Source organism: Mustela nivalis (assembly GCF_964662115.1).
Source record: "Mustela nivalis genome assembly, chromosome: 20".
Taxonomy (NCBI): Eukaryota; Metazoa; Chordata; class Mammalia; order Carnivora; family Mustelidae; genus Mustela; species Mustela nivalis.
Genome location: NC_139039.1, coordinates 8,657,553 through 8,677,554, shown reverse-complemented (window position 1 = coordinate 8,677,554; position 20,002 = coordinate 8,657,553). Strand labels below are relative to the sequence as shown.

The following is a 20,002-nucleotide window of genomic DNA, read 5'->3' as shown; positions in this document are numbered from 1 at the left end:
GAATTAGAAATGTCCCAATGTGTTGCTGCTGAACCGCCAAGGCAGCGGACGACGGGATGCCCTTAGACTAGGACACAGGAGACCTAGATCCCGCTCCCGGAGCCACTGCGCCTTCGGTCCGCATTTACTGAGCACCTACGCATGGGAAGTGCAGACGCGGTCCCCGCCCTCAAGGAAACCCACAGTCCAGCCTGGGGGAGACCGCACGCAACGGCCAGCCCTGTGGACTGCGGACCGGTGTTACAAAGGCAGTTAAGCTCCAGATGTTAAGGAAGCGTCGAGGGGACTGTCATCCACCGCGACCCTTGCATCTCACTGAGCTCAAGATTCTGTTCACTAAAACGGGGATAATTCCTTCTTAAGCTGCTGAATGGTGCTCTGGGGGTCTCAAAGACCAAGGCTCCTGGAAAAGTATAAAGGGCAATTCAAAATAGGGACTGTGTGTGATGAACGACGCACTGGGGCTAATCCACGCTTGAAAAGATGTGCTCCGTTCAGCGGCGCCATAGGCAAGCGCGAGCAGAGGGCAACAGCGGGTGCTACTCGCGGGTACCTGCTCCGAAAAACAACACACTTGACCCAAAGAGGGGGAGGGAACCCAGAGCAAATTCCAAAGTTAGAACCTCGGAAGGAGACCCCCTCCGGCACTCAGCACCCGTGGCCACGAGCGTCCTTCCCCCGCGTCACTCTCCAAGTACTCGGCACCCGTCCCCAACCTGGAAACCCTAACCCGAGGTCCTCACGGGCCGGACCGGGGCGCCGGCGCCCTCTGGCGGCCAAGCGCGGACTCTGACAGCTCGGAGGGCGGGGTGTGGGACTGACGACCTAAGGAAAGGGTGTTCTTCTCGCGTGAACTAATGGCGTCATCAAAGCGACGGGCCCGGAAGGAAGTAGCGTGTGGAGGGCGTGGCGGTTTCTACGGTTGCACGGGGGTTCGGAAGAGTACGGAGCGCCTGGAGGGACAGCTTGGTACGCGGCCCCCGCCCCTTAGTGTGCGCACTGGGCCTAGTTGCGGCTCCCGGCCGAAGCTCATCAGCCGTTCTCCGGGGCCGCAGCTCCCGCAGCCTCTCTCCCTCAGGAGCGAGAAAGCAACCCCTTTCTGTTCCATCCCTTCCCCGCGAGCCCCAGGGCGCTAGGGACGCGCGACCCTCTCTCCGAAGAGGGCAGGGAAGGGGCGCGGGTTGAGGGCGGGGTGGGGTGGGGGGGTTGCAGAAAGGACGCAGCTGCAGATCGGTAGCTGGAGTCCGCCACGGTAAAATAAGCGCCTCGTAGACGTCTGAGCCCGAGCTGTGTGAGCCCCGGGAGGCAGGATCCACGCCCTGCGCGGGTGGGCCCAGGCACGCCAGACTGTGAACTTTGCTGTCAACCATCGTTTTTCCAGAGCCTTCGTTGTTTAGGAAATGAGTCTCTAGATGCCAGCTCTTTCTTATCCTGGTGCTTGAACGCAGTTGGTCCCAGGATCCTAGTCAGCCCACCCTGGAGAACCCTCTTTCTCCTCTAACCATGGGCCTGGGGGACCTGTCAGGTGCAAAGTGCCAGGCAGGTGTGTGGGAGGGTGTATTCAGAGCCCTCCCCGGTTTGGATCCAAAGGAATAATTGGGAAGGTGGACGAAAGGCCAGAGAATCCCATCATGTGAACTCTGCTCACATGCTGACTCTGTCGCTCCAGCATCTGAAAGGAGTAAATAATGGTTTCCTTTGAAATGGCAGGCAATTAGGACTGGGAGGCTCTGACCAGAATTACATAGCCACAACTGCCTGTCATTTGACATCCTCTGTAATTTGGGCAACATACTGCAGCTGCCTCTCTTCCCTTTTACTAGCATGAGTGACTCCAGTGACAGCACATTCGTGTTCACAGGAAGAGAAGGCTGTGTTCTGAACGCTGCCCAACTGGCACTGGTTCTCTCTTGGGGCCCCGCTGTATCTGGAGCCACTGCCTCCTGGGGGAGGTAGGGAATATGATCCCACAGCTGGGGGAGGAGTGGGAATGTTGCCTGAGAACAGGATGAAGAGAGTTGGACATCTAGCCTTGGTACAACAGGCTAGCCATAGTACATCTAGCCATAGTACATCAGGCTGGGCCTGAGCCACTTCAGGGAGCTCAGCTTAGTGGGGTCCTCTCCCCGTTGTGACTTCTCTCCTACGTGTTGGACCACGTTTTCCTGCGTCTTTTTCCCTAGGATACAGGTTCGCTGATGGCTCAGTTGGGAGCAGTTGTGGCTGTGGCTACCAGTTTCTTTTGTGCATCTCTCTTCTCAGCTGTGCACAAGATAGAAGAGGGACATATTGGGGTGTATTACAGGTAAGGAAGAGACAGAAGCTTGCAGCTCCCTGTTAAATGTCTCTTTCCTCGTCACTGTCTAGCAGATTCTGTTGATTATCTGTGTCTGTTGAATAAAGGAGTCTTTTTAGATGGAGCTGTGGTGTCAGTGACCATGAAAGGGACATACACACTCTTATATGCATATATAAACGTGACTCTAAAGCTTAATTGTCTTAAGTTGATGCCATGGGTGGTGGACAATAATTGTGTCTAAAGATTTAGAGACAAAATCTAAAGGAAACCAGTGCTTGCAGATCCTCTCTGAAACATTGTTTTCTCTTGCATCCCTCCCCGGAATCTTGGTGCCACAAGGTTACCTCCCATGAGTTCCAGTTCTTGATGGAAACGAGGAGCTAGCCTGCTCTGCTTGTTTATACCCACTCTTGAAAATTAACATTTCAGGAAAAAGGAATCCTTCAGACTGATCTATATCAATCAAGGCAAGCCCAAGAGTAGTGATTCTTATAAGAAAGAGGAGCCCGTTGCATCTCTGTTGCTGGGTTTTTTTCTTTTTTTTTTTTTGGGGGGGGGGGAATGCAAAGCAAAGAAACACTTATAAATCTTGGGTTGCTTTCTTCTCAGTAACCTCCGTGACTCAAGTTTTTTGCTTTAAGCCATTATGAACCCCTTATATGTGCCCAAGATGCCTATTCCTGGACTGTCAATAGCAATTTCTAAGTTTCATTGGGCTCCGTTCTCCCCTTTATTTCTCCCCACCTGCTGCTCATTTGTGCCCCAAAAAGGCTTTTAATTTTGTTACCCTTTACATATAACTTGGTTCTGAAGGTCATCCTACTGCCCAAAAAAGGTATGCAGATGACTTTTAAAGCATTCTTAAAATTACTCTTTTGGTTGTTCGTGTCCCGTGACTCCAGTATTAGTGCAGTTAGTCGGTAAATGTATTACCGGACTTAACTGCCCTCCAAGGATTGCCACAAACTCAACGGGTATGACCAAGTAAAATAGACTTCCCCTTCTGTTAAGGATTGCCAGGGATCCTGCTGTCTTCATTCCACTTGGCCCTTATGCCTATTTTTCCTGCCTCGAAAGCATGAATATAATGGTTTTGTGTTTTACCATCAGGCTTCCTAGAATGTCAGGGTTGAGCTGAGAGGAAGGGGTCTACGGACATGGCTCGGGCACATGTCATTCTGTATGAGATGTTTATGGGGGCGTAGAGGAGGTGGGTGCAAATAGTAATTGCTGTCATTGCTAGCTCTTGCTAAACCTCCTCTCTCTCCTCTGCAGAGGCGGAGCCCTTCTGACTTCCACCAGCGGCCCGGGTTTCCATCTCATGCTTCCTTTCATCACATCGTATAAGTCGGTGCAGGTGAACTGGGCTTGTGGGGCATGTTTGGGCCTCTGCAGGTTTGGGGTGTTGGCAAACAAATGATTTGGAATTATTTCCCATTAGATGAGTAAATGCCTCTTCAAGGAATGTATATATGTAATGTATCGTGTCTATAGAAAGAATGAGGCCCCATGAACCGCATACTCTGGAGCTTTATTTGATTGTTGAAATGGCTGAATGGGGTCATTGCCTTGACCCATCGGCCCCAGCTGGGAATTATTTCTTCACGTCAAGGTAGAGCCAGAGAAGAATGTGCTGAAGATAAAGAAGGAAAAGTAGGATGTGTGGGTCTGTGTGTTTTTAGTCACAGGTTACCTAGATAAATGGGAATAAAACATGGTAATTTTGCTGGTTCTTATTTGAACTTCATAGATGTGAATGTAATTTGAGGGGTGGGGGGAGAGGAAAGTTGGCCTTGGTGAAGTGGGCTGACGTCTCAAGGAAGACTAGGATTAATTATAACAGATAGAAGGCCTGGCTCAGATAGACTAGCCATCTTTGAAGTATGTCCAGCTAAGAGGGATAAGACGTAGAGGATGATTTTTGAACCGACTCAGGAAAATATCCTGGGACACCAGCATTCTCCCTGTTCATTTCTTCTGCCATCTCCGGTGCTCGATGGTTTTCAGAGTGCGTTTGTGCCCAGGGTCTTAGGAGTCTCACAGTAGTGCTGAGAAGGGGCTGAGCCAGGTTAAATACAGAATCCTCTAGTTTCAAAACTAGTGAAAGGAGGACAGTAGAGATAAAGCGATCTTAGAACTCCTCATCCAAGTTCTTTTTTTCTTTTTTTTAACGAAACCATTATTACAGAGCTAGTGCATATGGTGATTCACTTACAGTGAAGCTGGGGTAGGTACCTTTGTTCCTCTGAGTCAGACACCCTGTGTAAATAAAGAAGATTAGACAGAGTATTCTTGTTGAACAAGGCCAAAGGTCAACCCAGATAACCTCAAGGACCAGGCGATTGGGATTCCAAAACTAAGTTACTTTACTCCTCATGGCCCATTTTATAGCCACTTTATGTCTTCTCTGTTTCTAGACCACACTGCAGACAGATGAAGTGAAGAATGTGCCTTGCGGGACTAGGTAAGCTGCCTGGGGTGAATGGGGTAAGCCTGTGTCGGCGGAAGGACTGGCTGTTAGCGCTCACTGTTAGAGACAGTGAAGGGAGAAGCATTCCTTCTCGGTGGTCTTACCAAATTCCCTGCCTCCTTGCTCCCTTGATTCCGATTTGATGAGCACATGTGGTGCCATAGGAAAAATCACAGAAGGTACGCAGGTTCAGGAGGACCTTGAATTCTGTGCTGAGTGTAGGCTTTTTCCGTTATAAGTGAAGATCCACTAAAAGCTCTTAGCAGATAAATGACTTGATAGCTGGGGAATGTTGTAAAGGTAAGGGCTGACCTCAGGGTCTAGAAATCCAAACAGAACACCACTCCAGTGGTCTGGGTGACAAGTAAAGAAGGTCCAAATTGGAATAGAATCACAAACCACCACCACAAGGAAACATTCAGGCAAATCCAGAATTAGGGCATCTCACGGGACAGCTGACCTGGTGGCATCACAGGGAGGAGCTTTGGGTTGGAAAGCAGACCTAAAAGATATAAACAAAGGCATGGTGAGCCTTAATTAGAACTTGGTTCAAAAATACCATCTATGAAAGACGGGGACTGGCTGAGTCAGCTCGGGCAGCCATAAGAGAGGGCCACAGACTGAACGGAAACAGAGTCCAAGGTGCCAGCAGGCTTCGTCTCTGGTGAAGCCTCTTTTCCTCGCTTGCAGATGGTGACTTTGCAGTGTCCTCACGTGGCCTTTCCTGGGTGCACACAGGCAGAAAATCTCTGGTGTCTGCCCCTTTTCCTTTACCAGTCCAATCGGGTTGGGGACCTACCCCTATGACTTCATGGAGTCTTAATTACCGCCTTATGGCCCTGTCTAACTCAATACAGTGACAGGGGGCTTTTAAGAGTTTCGGCAAATGGACTTTTGGAGGGCGCACAATTCAGTCCCTAACAGGAACAACAGGAAACTGGAATAAGGATCTGGTATTAGAGGCCGTTGAGAAATTATTGTTAATTTCCTTAGATTTGGGACATAGAAGGATGTCATTATACCTCAGTGCATGTTGCTCACTGACATGTTAAGGGAGAAAGAGTATCATGACGGCAACTCACTTTGAAATGTTCAGCATAAAAAGCAGAGCAATCTGTAAGGTAAATGTTAGCAATTGCTAAATGTAGGTGTTCATGTATGCATGTGAGTTGTATTGTTCTTTCGGCGTTTCTGTATGCTTAAAATTATTTCTTATGAATATGTGCCAGGAGAGGGAAGTGCTGAACCAAAGTGATGGTCAAGACAAAGGGAGAAACAGTGACCATAGAGTCCCACGGTGGCCTTCTAAATGCTGAGAAATCCTTCACTTTTCTTTTCCCATCAAAAGGCATTGCAGATTCAGCAGATACGAACTGTCCTCTTCCTAGTGGCACCCAGAAGTTTTACTTTTCTCCTTATGGAGATACTTTGAGGAGGTGTGATTTCTCGGGAGATGGTGTTCTTGCTCTAAGCTTGGAAGATTCCTACTTGGAGATCTCGTGCCTTCTGGCCTCCCGTGAACTCCTCTGCTCCTTTTCTGCCAGGTCACACACCTGATGCCATCACCTAGAGACGGCACTCTGTTCCAGAGCCTACTGGTGACTTCTTTCTTCCTTCTTCCCCCAACAGTGGTGGTGTGATGATCTACTTTGACCGAATTGAAGTGGTGAACTTCTTGGTCCCAAATGCAGGTACGTTTTTCCAGTTGACCTTCACCACCGACTTGCTTTGCCCAGCATGTTCCCCCCATCCGCACTGCCACCCCGCGTCTGTCTCAGCACCTCCGGCGGGGAGAGCTGCTGTGTCTGAGAAAGGGAGTCCTGCCTTTTCTGACTGCAGTCCTGCCTTCCCTCCCAGTGTATGACATCGTGAAGAACTACACTGCTGACTACGACAAGGCTCTCATCTTCAATAAGATCCACCACGAGCTGAACCAGTTCTGCAGTGTGCACACCCTTCAGGAGGTCTACATAGAGCTCTTCGGTAAGAAAGCCTCTGCTGGCCGTAGCATGCCTCCACCGCTGTACCCGCCACCGCCTACTTCTGAGCTATCGTAGGGGAGGATGGGTTCCCAGGGATAGGAAGTGTCAAAGAAGCCAGTGCCTGGGAACTGGTCCCAAGCAGAACTTCTAGAAAATGTTGATGACAGTGGCAGAAGGTCATGAAAGCCGGTGAGCCTTGCGCACAGGCATACATGGACTAGAGGACTCCTGGCCCAAATCAGAGGACTGGAAGGCAGAGCATTGCGACTATCCCTAAAACAGCCTTCTGTAATGAAGACAGAGTCCATTCTAAAAGAACCTTAGAGATTATCCACCCCAAAACCCTCATTTTCAGGTGAGGGGACTAAGGCCCAAAAAGGAAGTTTTAGAACTATTTCTTAGCAGAGCTGAGGCTAGACCCTCCCTCTCCTGGCTCTCGCTTCAGAGTGCTTCTCTGTCCGCCACACTGAAAGAAGGGCCTCCAGGAGAGGTGAGGAGGACAGTAGGGTTCACATTTAATTCTAGAAGCGGGACAAGGACCAGAGCTGCTTAAAGTTCCTAGTTTCTTGAAGCCTGCATGCATAGAGATGAATAGGAAAACACTTAAAAGAATCCACATGCTTACGTACACACTTTTTGACCTTTTTTACCAGTCAGAGTAAACATAGCCTGACTTCAGCAACAAGAGAAAGAAACAGTTCAGTAATTGTTCGAGCTCTTTTGTGGTTAAGTGTTCTCTTGAAGCTTGCTGCCAGAAGTTTTCTAGTGGCCAGTGCTAAGAGTAAATGATAGTACAACTATTCCTGATACTAGGACTGGACAATATCTCTTCCCAGGACTCTTCATTAAAAAGGACCCTGATAGAATGTTTCGCAGAGTAGATAGGAGCAGGGAGGGAACCCTGGTGCTGCCCATGAGTTCAGTGAGGGAGCCCCTTGCCCACATTTCTGATTCGGGTCGTCTTCAGAATCACTTCTAATTTCTCTGCAATAGAAAATAAATCTAAATTCACTTTACAGGGTTTGAATTCAGCATGCTTTAAAGAAAAATTCTGTGAATTTGCTATTACTAGTTTTTTGGTTTTTGGTTTTTGTTTTTAACTTCAAACTAAGAGCACTTTATAAAATAGCTTTAGTTTTCTCAGGGCGCCTGGGTGGCTCAGTCATTAAGTGTCTGCCTTTGGCTCAGGTCATGATCCCAGGGTCCCGGGATTGTTCCCCACATTGGGCTCCCTGCTTGGAGGAAAGCCTGTTTCTCCCTCTCCCACAACCTCCTGCTTGTGTTCTTTCACTGTGTCTGTCTCTGTCAAGTAAAGAAATAAAATCTTAAAAAAAAAAAAAAAAGTATTTAGTTTCTCTCTAGCCCTGGTTTTAGAACTTGTGCAATTAAAAGAACACTTTAAAGCATTTGAAACAACAAGAGACAAAGGACTGTAACTTCCATGAAGAGAAAATGAAAATATGAAATTGTTTTGCAATAGAAAACTTCTTACTGTCTGGGCACTTGGCAGGCTCAGTCGGTGGAGCACACAACTCTTGATCTCGGGATCGTGGGTTCGAGCCCCACACTGGATGTAGAGATTACTTAAAAATGAAATCTTTAAAAAAGAAAAAAAAAATTTCATATTGCCCAAGAGATAAACTTAGTAGCTTAGTGAAACTTCTTGTACAGTGAAGCTGGGAAAATGTAATTGCTTTGAAATTTTCTTTCTTTTTAAAGTTACATCTTTCAAGCAAAAACACTGCCTTGGTTAGAACCTATTTGTGTCTGTAAAGGAGGAATTCATGTCTCTACTCCCATTCCTAGAACGTGGGAGGTTTTCCACTAGCTGTGTCTGTCCTCTCAGGACTCATGGCCCTGACTTCCCTCCCACATGACTGTGTAATTCTCATCCCTGCTTACGCTGAAGCCTCCTCTATGCCTGTCCTACAAAACACTACGGAGTTCTTATTCAGCAATGACCTGTGGCAATCTCTTTGTGTAATGTAACCTAATCTGCATTTATTTGCATGACTATAATGTATAAACAACTTATTACCGATATTACTTTCATAGTAAACCACCTAACAAAATATTTCTTTTTTTTTTAAGATTTTATTTATTTATTTGACAGAGAGATCACGAGTAGGCAGAGAGCCCTGCAGGACTCCATCCCAGGACCCTGAGATCGTGACCTAAGCTGAAGGCAGATGATTAATCCACTGAGCCACCCAGGTGCCCTGTGGCAAAATATTTCTTCCAGATTTTCCTGGAAAGTTATGAGCCCCGGACCACGGTTGTCTGCTTTAAGTGAGATATAATTTGGCCTAATAAATGACTATTTATTATTAACTTAGGGAGGGCACAGAACATCTCAAAGTTTGGTTGGTATCCTATTAAGAAAAAAAATATGAAATGTGATGTTTATCCGTGGCTGTCAAGTTGTTAAACGCATACTAGGTCTGAGGTGCTGCCTTCTGGGCATTTCTCCCTCATGCTAAGAGGCTTGTGAGAGCATATCCAGTGTGTGGAAACGTTAAAATCTCTTGCTTACCGATTAGACAGTTGAAGATAGTGTTGTTTTAAAGCATAAAACAGCCCTAAAAATTAAAGCATAGTAATTAAACAAATGTATTATTTTGGCTCCTAACTAGCATGAACACATTACTGAACTTCTGTGGGCCTCAGTCTGGTCTGGGCATCTGTTAAAGGCCCGGAGTTCCACTTGCCATTCCTCAGAGGCCCCTGTTTTTTGGGCACTAGTGGCCAAAAACAGCCACTTAAAGTGGGTGGCATCTGACAGGGAGGTGATTCAATTCGGATGTCCTAACCTGGTTCAGCACCGTCCAAGGTCTTACCGAGGACCTCCTGGGCAGGGCTCAGGAAGAGAAGGCCCGGCCAGAGAGGGCAGCTGTGGGGGCTGTAGGATCCCGGCCACAAAGAGGGGGGTTGGGAGGGGTTGTCAGAGCTCTTCCTACACTTGCCTGTGAAACAGCTCCCATGTGAATTCCACACAGAGCAATCAGGGCCAAAGCAAACGATTATCAAAAGACTCGGGCTCGTTTCCAGAACCATAAATTTTCATTTTCCCCACTGTGTTCTTTGATGGAGTTCTTAATGGAAATAGTCTTCCTTGGGGCTTTCGTTGACGTCAGAGTCTATTTTTCTTTTAAAAACTTCTCAAATGACTGGATTTCAATGGCTTGGCTCTCTCCGAAATACCTAGCATAGCCACTCCACCTTCCTTCCTCTCAAAAACAGGCTGCCTGGCTTTAGCTGCTATTGTCTAGGAAAAGGCTGCCGCCTGACTCAAGAAATGTGCAAGACTTGTTTGTCCTTTTTCTTATTAAAGCTCAGTTTCCTTTTGGGCAAGGTTGCTATTTTCTTTTTTTAAGTTTTTTTTTTTTTTATTTATTTGACAGATCACAAGTAGGCAGAGCAGCAGGCAGGGAGGGGAAGCAGGCTCCCCACTTGATCCCAGGACCCTGAGATCATGACCTGAGCCGAAGGCAGAGGCCTAACCCACTGAGCCACGCAGGTGTCCCTAGGTTGCTATTTTCTACAGCCTCCGTGATTTTATGTGGAGGCCACAGGAAAAGGATGCTCTCACATCCAGCTTGCACAGAGTGGCTGCAGAGGCATGTTTCTTTGAAAGATGTGCCAAGGATCTTCAGATTTCTGGGCTCTGATAAGCCCTCTGCCTTGGAAAGCCCTTTGGCCCGTAGGGTGCATTCTTGAGCTGGTGGTATAGTTTGTCCTCTACCCCCATGCTTTCCTCCACCCTGCCTATAGTGTAACCACAACTCTTGTCGTCTTTCTTGATTCCAGATCAGATTGACGAAAACCTCAAGCTGGCTTTACAACAGGACCTGACCTCCATGGCCCCTGGGCTTGTCATCCAAGTAAGCATGGCCACAGTGGGAGCCTGCTCTGCTGAAGGGGCCTCCCCCCCTTCCAGAGGATGTCCTTTTTGTGCAGGAAGATGAAGGGCCAGTGGGCGGTGCTTCTGTCCCTCCCCACCCTCACCTTCCTGTGCTGTTTTCCTCCTCCAGGCTGTGCGGGTGACCAAGCCCAATATCCCTGAGGCGATCCGCAGAAACTACGAGTTGATGTGAGTATTTCTGCTGCCCAAGCTACACCCACCACTCTCCCCTGCCCCACCCCCACCTCATCCCATCCCAAAGTTAACTGAAGCCGTGCCAGGAGCTCATTGCCCTTCTTGAGTATTCGTTACAGCCCATCACTCTGCGAGATGGAGCAGGTGCTTCTGGATGGTCACCTGGGCTCCGTAGCTGTGGTGGAGAGCCACAGGAGAAGCCCTTCCCAGCAGTGCTGCTTTTTACAGGGCCAGGGGACATTGTGCTTCCTGGGTCATATCAAAGACGATAGGAGCAAAAGGTGTTTAAGTGGGCAGGCAGGTGCATTTTACCAAAGTAAATTATACTTTATTTCCCACAAATGAGTTATTTTGGAGGTGAAAGAGAGCCGTGTTACTGTCTGCAACAGACCTGCTTTTCCCTGGGACATTGAACAGCCTTACAGGAGACAGGACAAACTCAGTTTGCCTCTCCTCAGCGGAAGTCTGGCTTCTCTGGGAGACAGTGAAGTTCCTCAGTAGCTTCTTCTATGGTGGCCTCACAGCTTTTTTTTCCCCCATCAGGGAAAGTGAGAAGACGAAGCTTCTCATTGCAGCACAGAAACAGAAGGTGGTGGAGAAGGAAGCTGAGACGGAGCGGAAGAAGGCCCTCATCGGTCTGAATGTGGCTCTGCGATCCCCTCACATGGCAAAGGGGGCTGGTGGGGGTGGTGGGAAGCTGAGAGGTAGCCTCGGGCACTGTTAGATCACACAGCCCTCCAAACCCTTGCTGGGGCGCAGGAGTGGCATTCGTACTCCCAGAAGCAGAGTGGAAGTCGTCAGATCACAGCTAGGGGCAGTGCATTTTGAGTCTCTCCTTACGTTTGAAATGAAAAGAACCTTTTTCTTAATGCATAAACGGATAATAAGAATGGCTGATAACCTGTCGAGCAGGTATCATGGGTCATGTACTTTTCTAAGCACTTACATGTGCTCACATGTACTCCTTACAACGACCAGGTGACATAAGTTCTATCGTTAACCTCATTTTCCCGAATCAAAGACCAGAGGGTTTAAATAACGTGCCCAGGGTCGTATGGCAAGTAACTGGTAGAAACGGGATTCAACCCCAGGGACTCTGTCCAGAACCTGGTTCGTAACCACTACACTGGATTATCAACAGTGACTAACTGCTTCCCAAAGTGAAGTGGTAGGGAGAAACTGTTTGGAGAGTATCTTACTCCTTAGCCTATTTGTTCAGGAGAAATACCCTTGTGACAGGAGAGGTGAGAGCCTGCTCCTCGCTTCTGTCACGGGGCCCAGGTCTCTCCGTTTACTGTCTTGTGCCGATGTCGTGGTACCGCCCTCACTGGTACAGCCCACCTGTGCCCCTCGCCGGGCTCTCCTTCTGAGCTAACCCACCGGCCTGCATCAGAGACTCGTGAAGGGTCAAAGAGTCCAGCTTTTGAAATACCAGAGCTCTGAGCCTTTTCTCAACTTTCTTCCTGTAGAGGCAGAAAAAGTGGCTCAGGTCGCAGAAATCACTTATGGGCAGAAGGTGATGGAGAAGGAGACGGAGAAGAAGATTTCAGAAATTGAAGGTGAGCACAGATGATGTGAACGCTCAAGGTTTCCTCAGGCCCCACCTTGTGACAAGGGGGTGAGACAGTCATTTCCTTCGTACTTTCATCTTTGTTCTAAGATGTGATGATTTCTTTGGAAAATCACTTTTTCTCTGTGCTTTGAGTCGACTTTGGGGGAGATACGGGCCAGGCTGGCATCAGTTTTCCATTTCAGAGAGCGTTCGCTCACTCAGCAGACGTCCACTGCGTGCAGCTAGGTGCACTCATGTGATGCCTAAGGAAAAAGGAAATCACTGAAGGTCCTGCTCTCTGGCAAGGGTCTCAGAGCCTAGGAAGTGAGCAAAGAGGTGAGGCCAGAACTGCAGCTCCTCCCTGTGCCTTCCGTAGCCCCCGTGCACGTCAGCAAACACCACAGCAAACACCTATCATGAATACCAAGGCAGCTGTGAAAGGGACACCTTTTCAGCACCAATAGCACTGGAGCTGGAGAAGGTTTTCTCTGCTGGCTTTTCTGAACTCTGTTCACCTTCAGTTCCCTGCCCCTAAGCCCTCAGCTCGTTCCCACCACCTACCCTTTCCTTCATGTGGTGCCTTAAATCAAGCAAATTCTAGGACAAAAATGGGCCCTTGAGGCCCACCTTCCAAGTCCTATGCCCACTTGGACTCACTGTGGGACCTGTCAGGCTTTGAGAAGGCCCGGTAAGGAGCCAGCTAGGATTTTACAGGTCAGTGGCTCCTCATTAGGGAGCTCTTGGCAAAACAAGACATTCTTATTTCTTGTAAAAACATGTCATCAGGTGCTCAGGCCACTTGACAGCCACCTGCAGCCAGCACCCCTGCCAGACTCCACCCTCCTTCCGCCCAGGGTCTCGCTGGGGATGGGCAGGAAGAACCCACCCGCAGACTGGCTGTCCTTACCAGGCTTTTGGCTACAGATATCACTCACGGGAGGCTGGCCTCATTCCCAGGGCAAGGGAGTAAGCAAAAGTTTTGCATCAGCTTGACAGAAAGCGCATCTCATCAGATTGAGGAAGAGTGTCGCATGCGCAGTGGAGGTTGAAATAGGACTTTGTCCAAACAGGTGTTGGTCTGGACCGCGGTGTATAGTGGCCTTGTTTAGAGTTGTGCCAGCTTCCTCACTGTTAACAAGGACCTTTTTGAAATGAGCGATGGAAATAAAAAGGGAAACAAAGTTGGAGAGGGACCGAGCTGTTTCTTTAGGTGGGGTCACCTCCAGCTGGGCTCCTGGGGCTTTTGCTGAGCCCCGCAAGAGGGATGAGGTGAAGAGCTCTGAGGCTCGAGGTGGGGGCAGGCCCCATGCGGCTTCCACGCAGAGGAGCGGCAAGAGGAGTCAGTGCGGGGAAACAGAAGCATCGGTGGGCTGCAGTGCTTCTCCAGAGCCTGCTGTCAGAGAGGTTGCTGGGCACAGCAGCGGCCTTGCTCATCTTTAGTCCCCACCGCAGGGGGATGCCATCCGGGAACCTCCTCATCATGGTTGATTTTCAACCACGACTTGTGAAATAGGGAAAAACACCTCTTTCCATATTTTGCAACAGAGGAAACCAAAGCACAGAGGCAAAAAAAAAAAAAAAAAAACCTCGGTCTCCCCGAGGTCACAGAGGCAGACAGGGGAAGGGCCCAGGGCCCAGTGTTCTGGTGGCCTCTGCCCTGCACTCGCTGCCCTGTTGCCCACAGATGCTGCGTTCCTGGCCCGGGAGAAGGCGAAGGCCGATGCGGAGTGCTACACCGCTATGAAGCTGGCTGAAGCCAACAAGGTAAAACCCTGGGCCACCTGGGGAGGGGAAAGTCTATTTGGCCTTGCACTAATGTTGTTTGAGAGCTCCGGATGTCGGATGGCTGCCACCGGCAAAGGCCCTCCTGGCCAGAAGGGATGGCCGCTGTGCTGTGGGGCACAGGGGCTGCCCATCCCCTGAGCCGAGCTTCCGCAGAAGTTGTATCATCGTGTGAAACAGAAACTCCTCAGACTGGCAGCTCTGACCGCGCAGATCCATTAGTGCCCCGTCACTCGGAGAGCCGTGAGGCCTGGAAGAGTCGAGGGGGCGCACTGCTTGTGAAGGGTGCCCCCCAGAGCTGTCCCGGATCGGACTCCACCTGGGCTCTGCTTTGTTTCTTCCAGCTGAAGCTGACGCCGGAGTACCTGCAGCTGATGAAGTACAGAGCCATTGCTTCCAACAGCAAGATTTACTTCGGCAAAGACATCCCGAACATGTTCGTGGACTCTGCAGGCGGTCTGGGCAAGCAGTTCGAGGGGCTGGCTGACAAGCTGAGTTTCGATGATGAGCCCTTGGACGTAGACCCGGAGGAGAATTGAAAGTTTTTTGTATACAACCTCAGATGACACTTACAAGAGATCTTTATTTTTGAATGATGAACCGGGATGCTCCTCCCTCCCACACTACCTGCTTTGACTCTCTTCCACATTCTGTGGAGCAAAAAGAAGAAATGGATTTAAATCTATTCCCCTTCCTGGGAAGGGAGGGCTGGGATTTATGATTTGGGGTCTTATTCAGGTAAGCGGGTCATGTGACTTCTGTTAAGATGGGCGAATCATGGGTTTGACTTTTGCCCTCCAGACACTCATTTTAGCCCTTTGACGCTGGTGTAAGGAGGGATTTGATCATTACCGAGGGGGAGAGATAGAGGGTGTGGCCTCCAGGTGATTTGCTTTTCCCCATTTGGGGAAAGGCAGCCCAATTTTCTCACTTCTGCCTCCAAGGATGCCTGTGGGGAAGGCTCAGCTGCTGAGTAGCTGTGTGCTTGTGAGTCTGCCCTGAGCTGGGGGCAGCAGCTGCCGAGAACTTTGCTGGTATTTCTGGCGGCACATGGGAGTCGTTTTGGCAGCGCGCTCTCTGGAGCCCTCACAAGGAAGGACTGGTGCTAGGTTTTGCAAGCTTCTCTCTCCTACCCTCCCCACCCCAGGGCTTAAAAAGCAGCGATTTCTGACTACATTCCAGAGTCCGGGTTTGGGCATCACCCACAATTCTTCTTAAAACTCTTCACCTGTTCTGTGATTTTTTTTTTCCCCTCTCGAATCTCTTCGTTGATTTCACTCAGCATTAGGAAGATAGTGTCTTACTAGCTGCTCAAGGGGGTCGCTCTGTCTCTCAGCCAGCGTGGTACCTGCTTGGCAAAGTGCATGTGTTCCTTGAGGCCTGGCATCTTTCTCACCATGGAGGTTCTCTGTCCAAGAGCGCCTCTGGGGACGGAGGAAAGACACCCGAAGGATCTCCTGGTCTTACAGCCTACAGGCAGTCGGTCTGATGGAGTGATAAAAAGGGAGCCCGCTAGTAGCATGTGTTTTGAAGTCTAGGGCGCCAGCAGCCACACAGGGGTCAGACCGAATGTCCTACCTCCAGAGACAGTTGTGGGGTACACGTCACGAGCTCATGCCCAGGTCCCTGGCTTGGAAGGCCTGCATCAAAATCTGTTCGAATGGTTTGGGGTGGTTTTTTGTTGGTTGGGTTTGGTTTTGTTTTGTTTTTCCCCATTTCTAGTTAGGAAAATTTTGTGTCATTCTGGGAGATTTGGGATGGAGAAGACCAACCGTGAAAGGAAGGTTTTCTTATATCCTGAAATCAGAGGGAAGAGGTGGGTTCCAGCTTATGTAGGCCGTGAGCTGTGTACCAGACTGTGAGGTTAACTCCCCTTTCACTTGCAGGCGTGTTGGTCTTCTCCATGACAAACTCCGGCTTAGGGTCTGGCCTTGTTATTAGCTGCCCCCCCCCACCACCACTACCAAAGAAACTACCACGGTACCCCTTTTCCCTCAGCAAAACTATGAACCATACCTTCTGGCACAGATGCCCACCTCATTTTTGGTCCCGTGCCCAGACTTCTGCTTTATTGGATGGCCCCAGAATTCGGGCCAGCTTGCTCCCAGGTAGCACCAGGCTTGTCGAGAGTTTGGGGAGCATTCAGCCTGCTTAGGTAGAAACAACATGTTAACTCCTCTTAATTCAAGCATTGCCCTTACCTGTTCTCATTTCTGGGACTTAAGAATTCTCACACCAGTGGTCCTGGTCACACTTCGTGCAAGTAGCCCACTGTTCCTGGCAATGATGGTTTTTTTGTGCTCAAAAGTGCTTGCAGAAGAGTCTCCCAAGGCCAACATAGGTATCCATTATTAAGATCTTCTCACCCTCCTCCCATTTCGATGCCATTAATCCCTTGTTGGGAACAACATGACACATGACATCTAGTATCCCCATACATATTTTTCTGCTTCCTCTACTCTGAGATTTGCTGCCTAGGCCTCAGAAAACACTACTTCAATAGAACAAAAAGCAAGGATCTCTCCACCTCTCAATAGCACGTTTGCTCAGGTTCTTCTCTTGAAAGCCCAATACTAACATCCTGTGACAGCTTGACCCTTGCACTTGATAAACTTTAACCACAAAAGAGCCTCGAAGTCAAATCCTGCTGCCCCTGCCTCCCTCAATGCTAATGTTGCTTCCTCTTTGAACAAAAATTAGAAATGTCATAGTGCCCCTCCGTTTAAATTCCGCGGTTAGCTGCACCCGCCTGAATAGTAAAATCATGGAAGTCAGCAGTTTCCTCAGCACGGGACGACTAACCAATCTGTGTGATTCTGTGTCTTCAGCACTCACTAGAAAATCTGATCTTAAAACATTGGAATCCTAAACATGTAAAATGTGACAGCCTACACATTTGTAGGCAGTAAAGTCATGGCTGCTATTTGTAAATGGAACTTCTATCAAAATACGTAACTGTTTATAAAATTCAGTTTTTGTAGGATTTTTCCAAGGAAAAGGCACCTTGGTTGAATATTTCTCATTAAACTTTACAGAAGTGGTTCCTATTCGTACTGTTTTTAATCACTTTTTTAATATAAGGACAGAATATTTGCAAGGAAGCCAAAGTTTGTTAATAGTTTTTATAAGACTAAAATAAAATAAATTTGACGGGATCTGTGGTCATATTAACTTGAAGGAGGAAAAATATAATTGAAAGAATTTTGGCAATATATTGACTCCAAAAAAAAAAAAAAAGTTGTTTTCTAAATGATCTGTTGTAATTTCTTTGGGTCCATATATCTTTCAGCACTGTTGGCTTTGCCATTTACAGAGAGTAAGTAGTGAAAGTAAGGTCATCGTCTTACTGACTTCACATTTTAAGTTTGATTGAAGATAAACTTCAATCCTCAGTTGAGAATAAACCTGTATGTTGACTAGTGGCTGCTCTGTGTCTGTGAACTTAACGGGCTACTTCATTAGTTCTACTTGGTAGGGTCCGAGCCACTCTTCTATTGCTTCCTTAGAAAGGAAGTAATAGTCAATCAGCTTGTGTTTGTAATTTCAGTTTCTTTTTATTTCTGCTTTTGTGTAAGCTGGTGATTGAATAACCAAAAGTAATTCTACTTTCAAAGAGCCCCAGCAGTTTAATGACCCCCTCTGTAAATGAGAAATGATTCTTGTTATATTAATCACTCTATAAATAATGTGCTGGATTAATTACCTTGGGTTGATAGCTGGAGGAATTGTTTTAGACAACACTAAAGGTGTGAATTTATATGTTTTATTTTCAGTCTTGATAAATAAAATCATTCTTCTTTGTATTTACTTTTTTATTAAAGTGAAATTTAGCGATAGCTAATATTAGGATAGGTGATACAAAGAAATAAAACATCCCTCCCTAGTGCGTGGAGTGCAAGATCACCCTAAAAATATATTCAGATGAATACCCCCATTATTAATGTAGAAATAATAAACAACTAATTTGTAAACATGGCATGATTCTTGGTAGGTGCTATGGAAATTTATCATTTTAAAGAATCCATTCACTACTGCAATTCTGGCCCCAAGGGTAGAGATCATTTCAGTTGACCCAGAACTCATTTTGATACCAATTCAGTCAGAAAGTCCCAGTCTCTACTCTGGAAAGTTGCCCAGCCTAAAGCTGCCAAGTAAAATACACGATGCTTGGTCCAATTTGAATTTTGTATCAACAACTAATAACTTTTAGTATAAGTATGTCTCAAGTATAGCAGGAGACATAGTAAAAAATTATTTATATGACATGCACATTTAACTAATTAGCCTGTATTTTTATTTGCCAAACGTGGCAACCCAAGCCCAGGCTTTCTTGGGTTTTTAATGGTGCTCTCAGACTTTCTCTGTTGGTGTGCGAACCACTACATACACAATATGAACTTCCAGTTGAATAGGTAAGTTAAGAATATAGTCCCCGGGGTTAGACTGTCGTGATTCAGGTCCCTGCTCGACCACTTCCTATGTGTATGGTATTAAATAATTTTTTTTTCTTTTTAAAGATTCTGTTTATTTATTTGACAGAGACAAAGATTCTATTTATTTGACAGAGACAACGAGAGAGGAAACACAAGCAGGGGGAGTGGGAGAGGGAGAAGCAGGCCTGCCCAACGAAGGGCTCGATCCCAGGACCCTGGAATCATGACCTGAGCTGAAAGCAGACACCCAATGACTGAGCCACCCAGGCACCCCTTAAAATAAATTCTTTACCCTCTCTGAAAATCACTTTCTTCATCTATAAAATGGGTTGAGTGGATTAAATGAAATTCTGTGTGTGAAGGGGTTAGCACTGGGTCTGCCATATATGACGTTTTCAGTCATCTGGGAAAACAGGCTAGAGAGCACACAAATATTCAGTGGGTACCACTAAGTGGAAAATCGAACAAATGGGATAACAGAGTAAGATTACAGGTTGCATAGTGCAGAGAGGAAAAAGGGAACAATATTGGAATGCAGCAAACAGTACTGAGAATACAATCTACAAAAATGTCCCATGTACAAATGAAGCAGGTTTGGCCCTCTTGAGAGGAATTCCCAGTTTGGGGAAAAAAAGACTTTAAGAGGAGGCCAGCAAAACAAAATGTTAAAACCAAAATTTAAAAAGTAAAAAAAGAAAAAGAAGCCAGGGGTGCCTAGGTGGTTCAGTTGGTTAAATGTCTATCTTTGACTTAGGTCATGATCCCAGGGTCACCCTTGAATGAGTCCCGCATCAGGCTTCCTGCTCAGTGGAGATTCTGCTTCTCCCTTCCCCTCTGCTTCCCGTGCCCCCAGCTCATGCTGTCTGTCTCTCTCTTGCTCACTCTCTCTCGCTCAAAAAATAAAGTTTTTTAAAAATTAAAAAAAATAAAACCCATAAGTTGACCCCATAAAAGGTGGAAGGGGAATTTAATGACTTCACTTTATAAAAGTTGCACAAGGGTTGGCTAGGTATTCTCTAGCTCCTTTGAGACCAGTGAAGAGGAAATTAGCTTGCACAGTAGAGTGTTTTAAAAGATTTCACTTAAGGTAAGATTGGCTAAAATTTGAAATCAGGAGAAGTAGTCATGTGCAAATAGAAAGTAAATTCAGGGGCGCCTGGGTGGCTCAGTGGTTATATGTCTGCCTTCGGCTCAGGTCATGATCCCAGGGTCTTGGGATCGAGCCCCACATCAAGCCCCGAATCATGCTCCCTGCTTGGCCAGAAGCCTGCTTCTCCCTCTCCCACTCACCCTGCTTGTGTTTCCTCTCTTGCTGTGTCTCTCTCTGTTAAATAAATAAAATCTTAAAAAAGGAAAAAGATACCCAGGGATTGATAGGAATAATGTTT

The 20,002-nt window shown here is 47.5% G+C and overlaps 1 protein-coding gene across 9 annotated transcripts; it reads left to right on the top strand.

Annotated features, from left to right (window-relative positions):
• Positions 1 to 849: 849 nt before the first annotated feature.
• Positions 850 to 17,984, top strand: ERLIN2 (ER lipid raft associated 2). Of its 9 annotated transcripts, none has more exons than XM_082715445.1 (13): positions 874 to 969; positions 1,824 to 1,952; positions 2,184 to 2,305; positions 3,575 to 3,656; positions 4,717 to 4,763; positions 6,399 to 6,460; positions 6,627 to 6,752; positions 10,559 to 10,632; positions 10,783 to 10,841; positions 11,391 to 11,482; positions 12,317 to 12,406; positions 14,084 to 14,163; positions 14,526 to 17,984. In XM_082715445.1, the coding sequence occupies exons 3-13, from the start codon at positions 2,199 to 2,201 to the stop codon at positions 14,718 to 14,720; spliced, it is 1,014 nt and encodes a 337-aa protein (XP_082571571.1). In that variant the 5' UTR covers positions 874 to 969; positions 1,824 to 1,952; positions 2,184 to 2,198; the 3' UTR covers positions 14,721 to 17,984. The 9 variants fall into 9 exon arrangements, with proteins under 9 accessions (XP_082571570.1, XP_082571571.1, XP_082571572.1 ...); XM_082715446.1 differs by having other exon boundaries at positions 875 to 969; positions 1,862 to 1,952; XM_082715450.1 differs by having other exon boundaries at positions 959 to 1,252; positions 1,862 to 1,952.
• Positions 17,985 to 20,002: the final 2,018 nt, after the last annotated feature.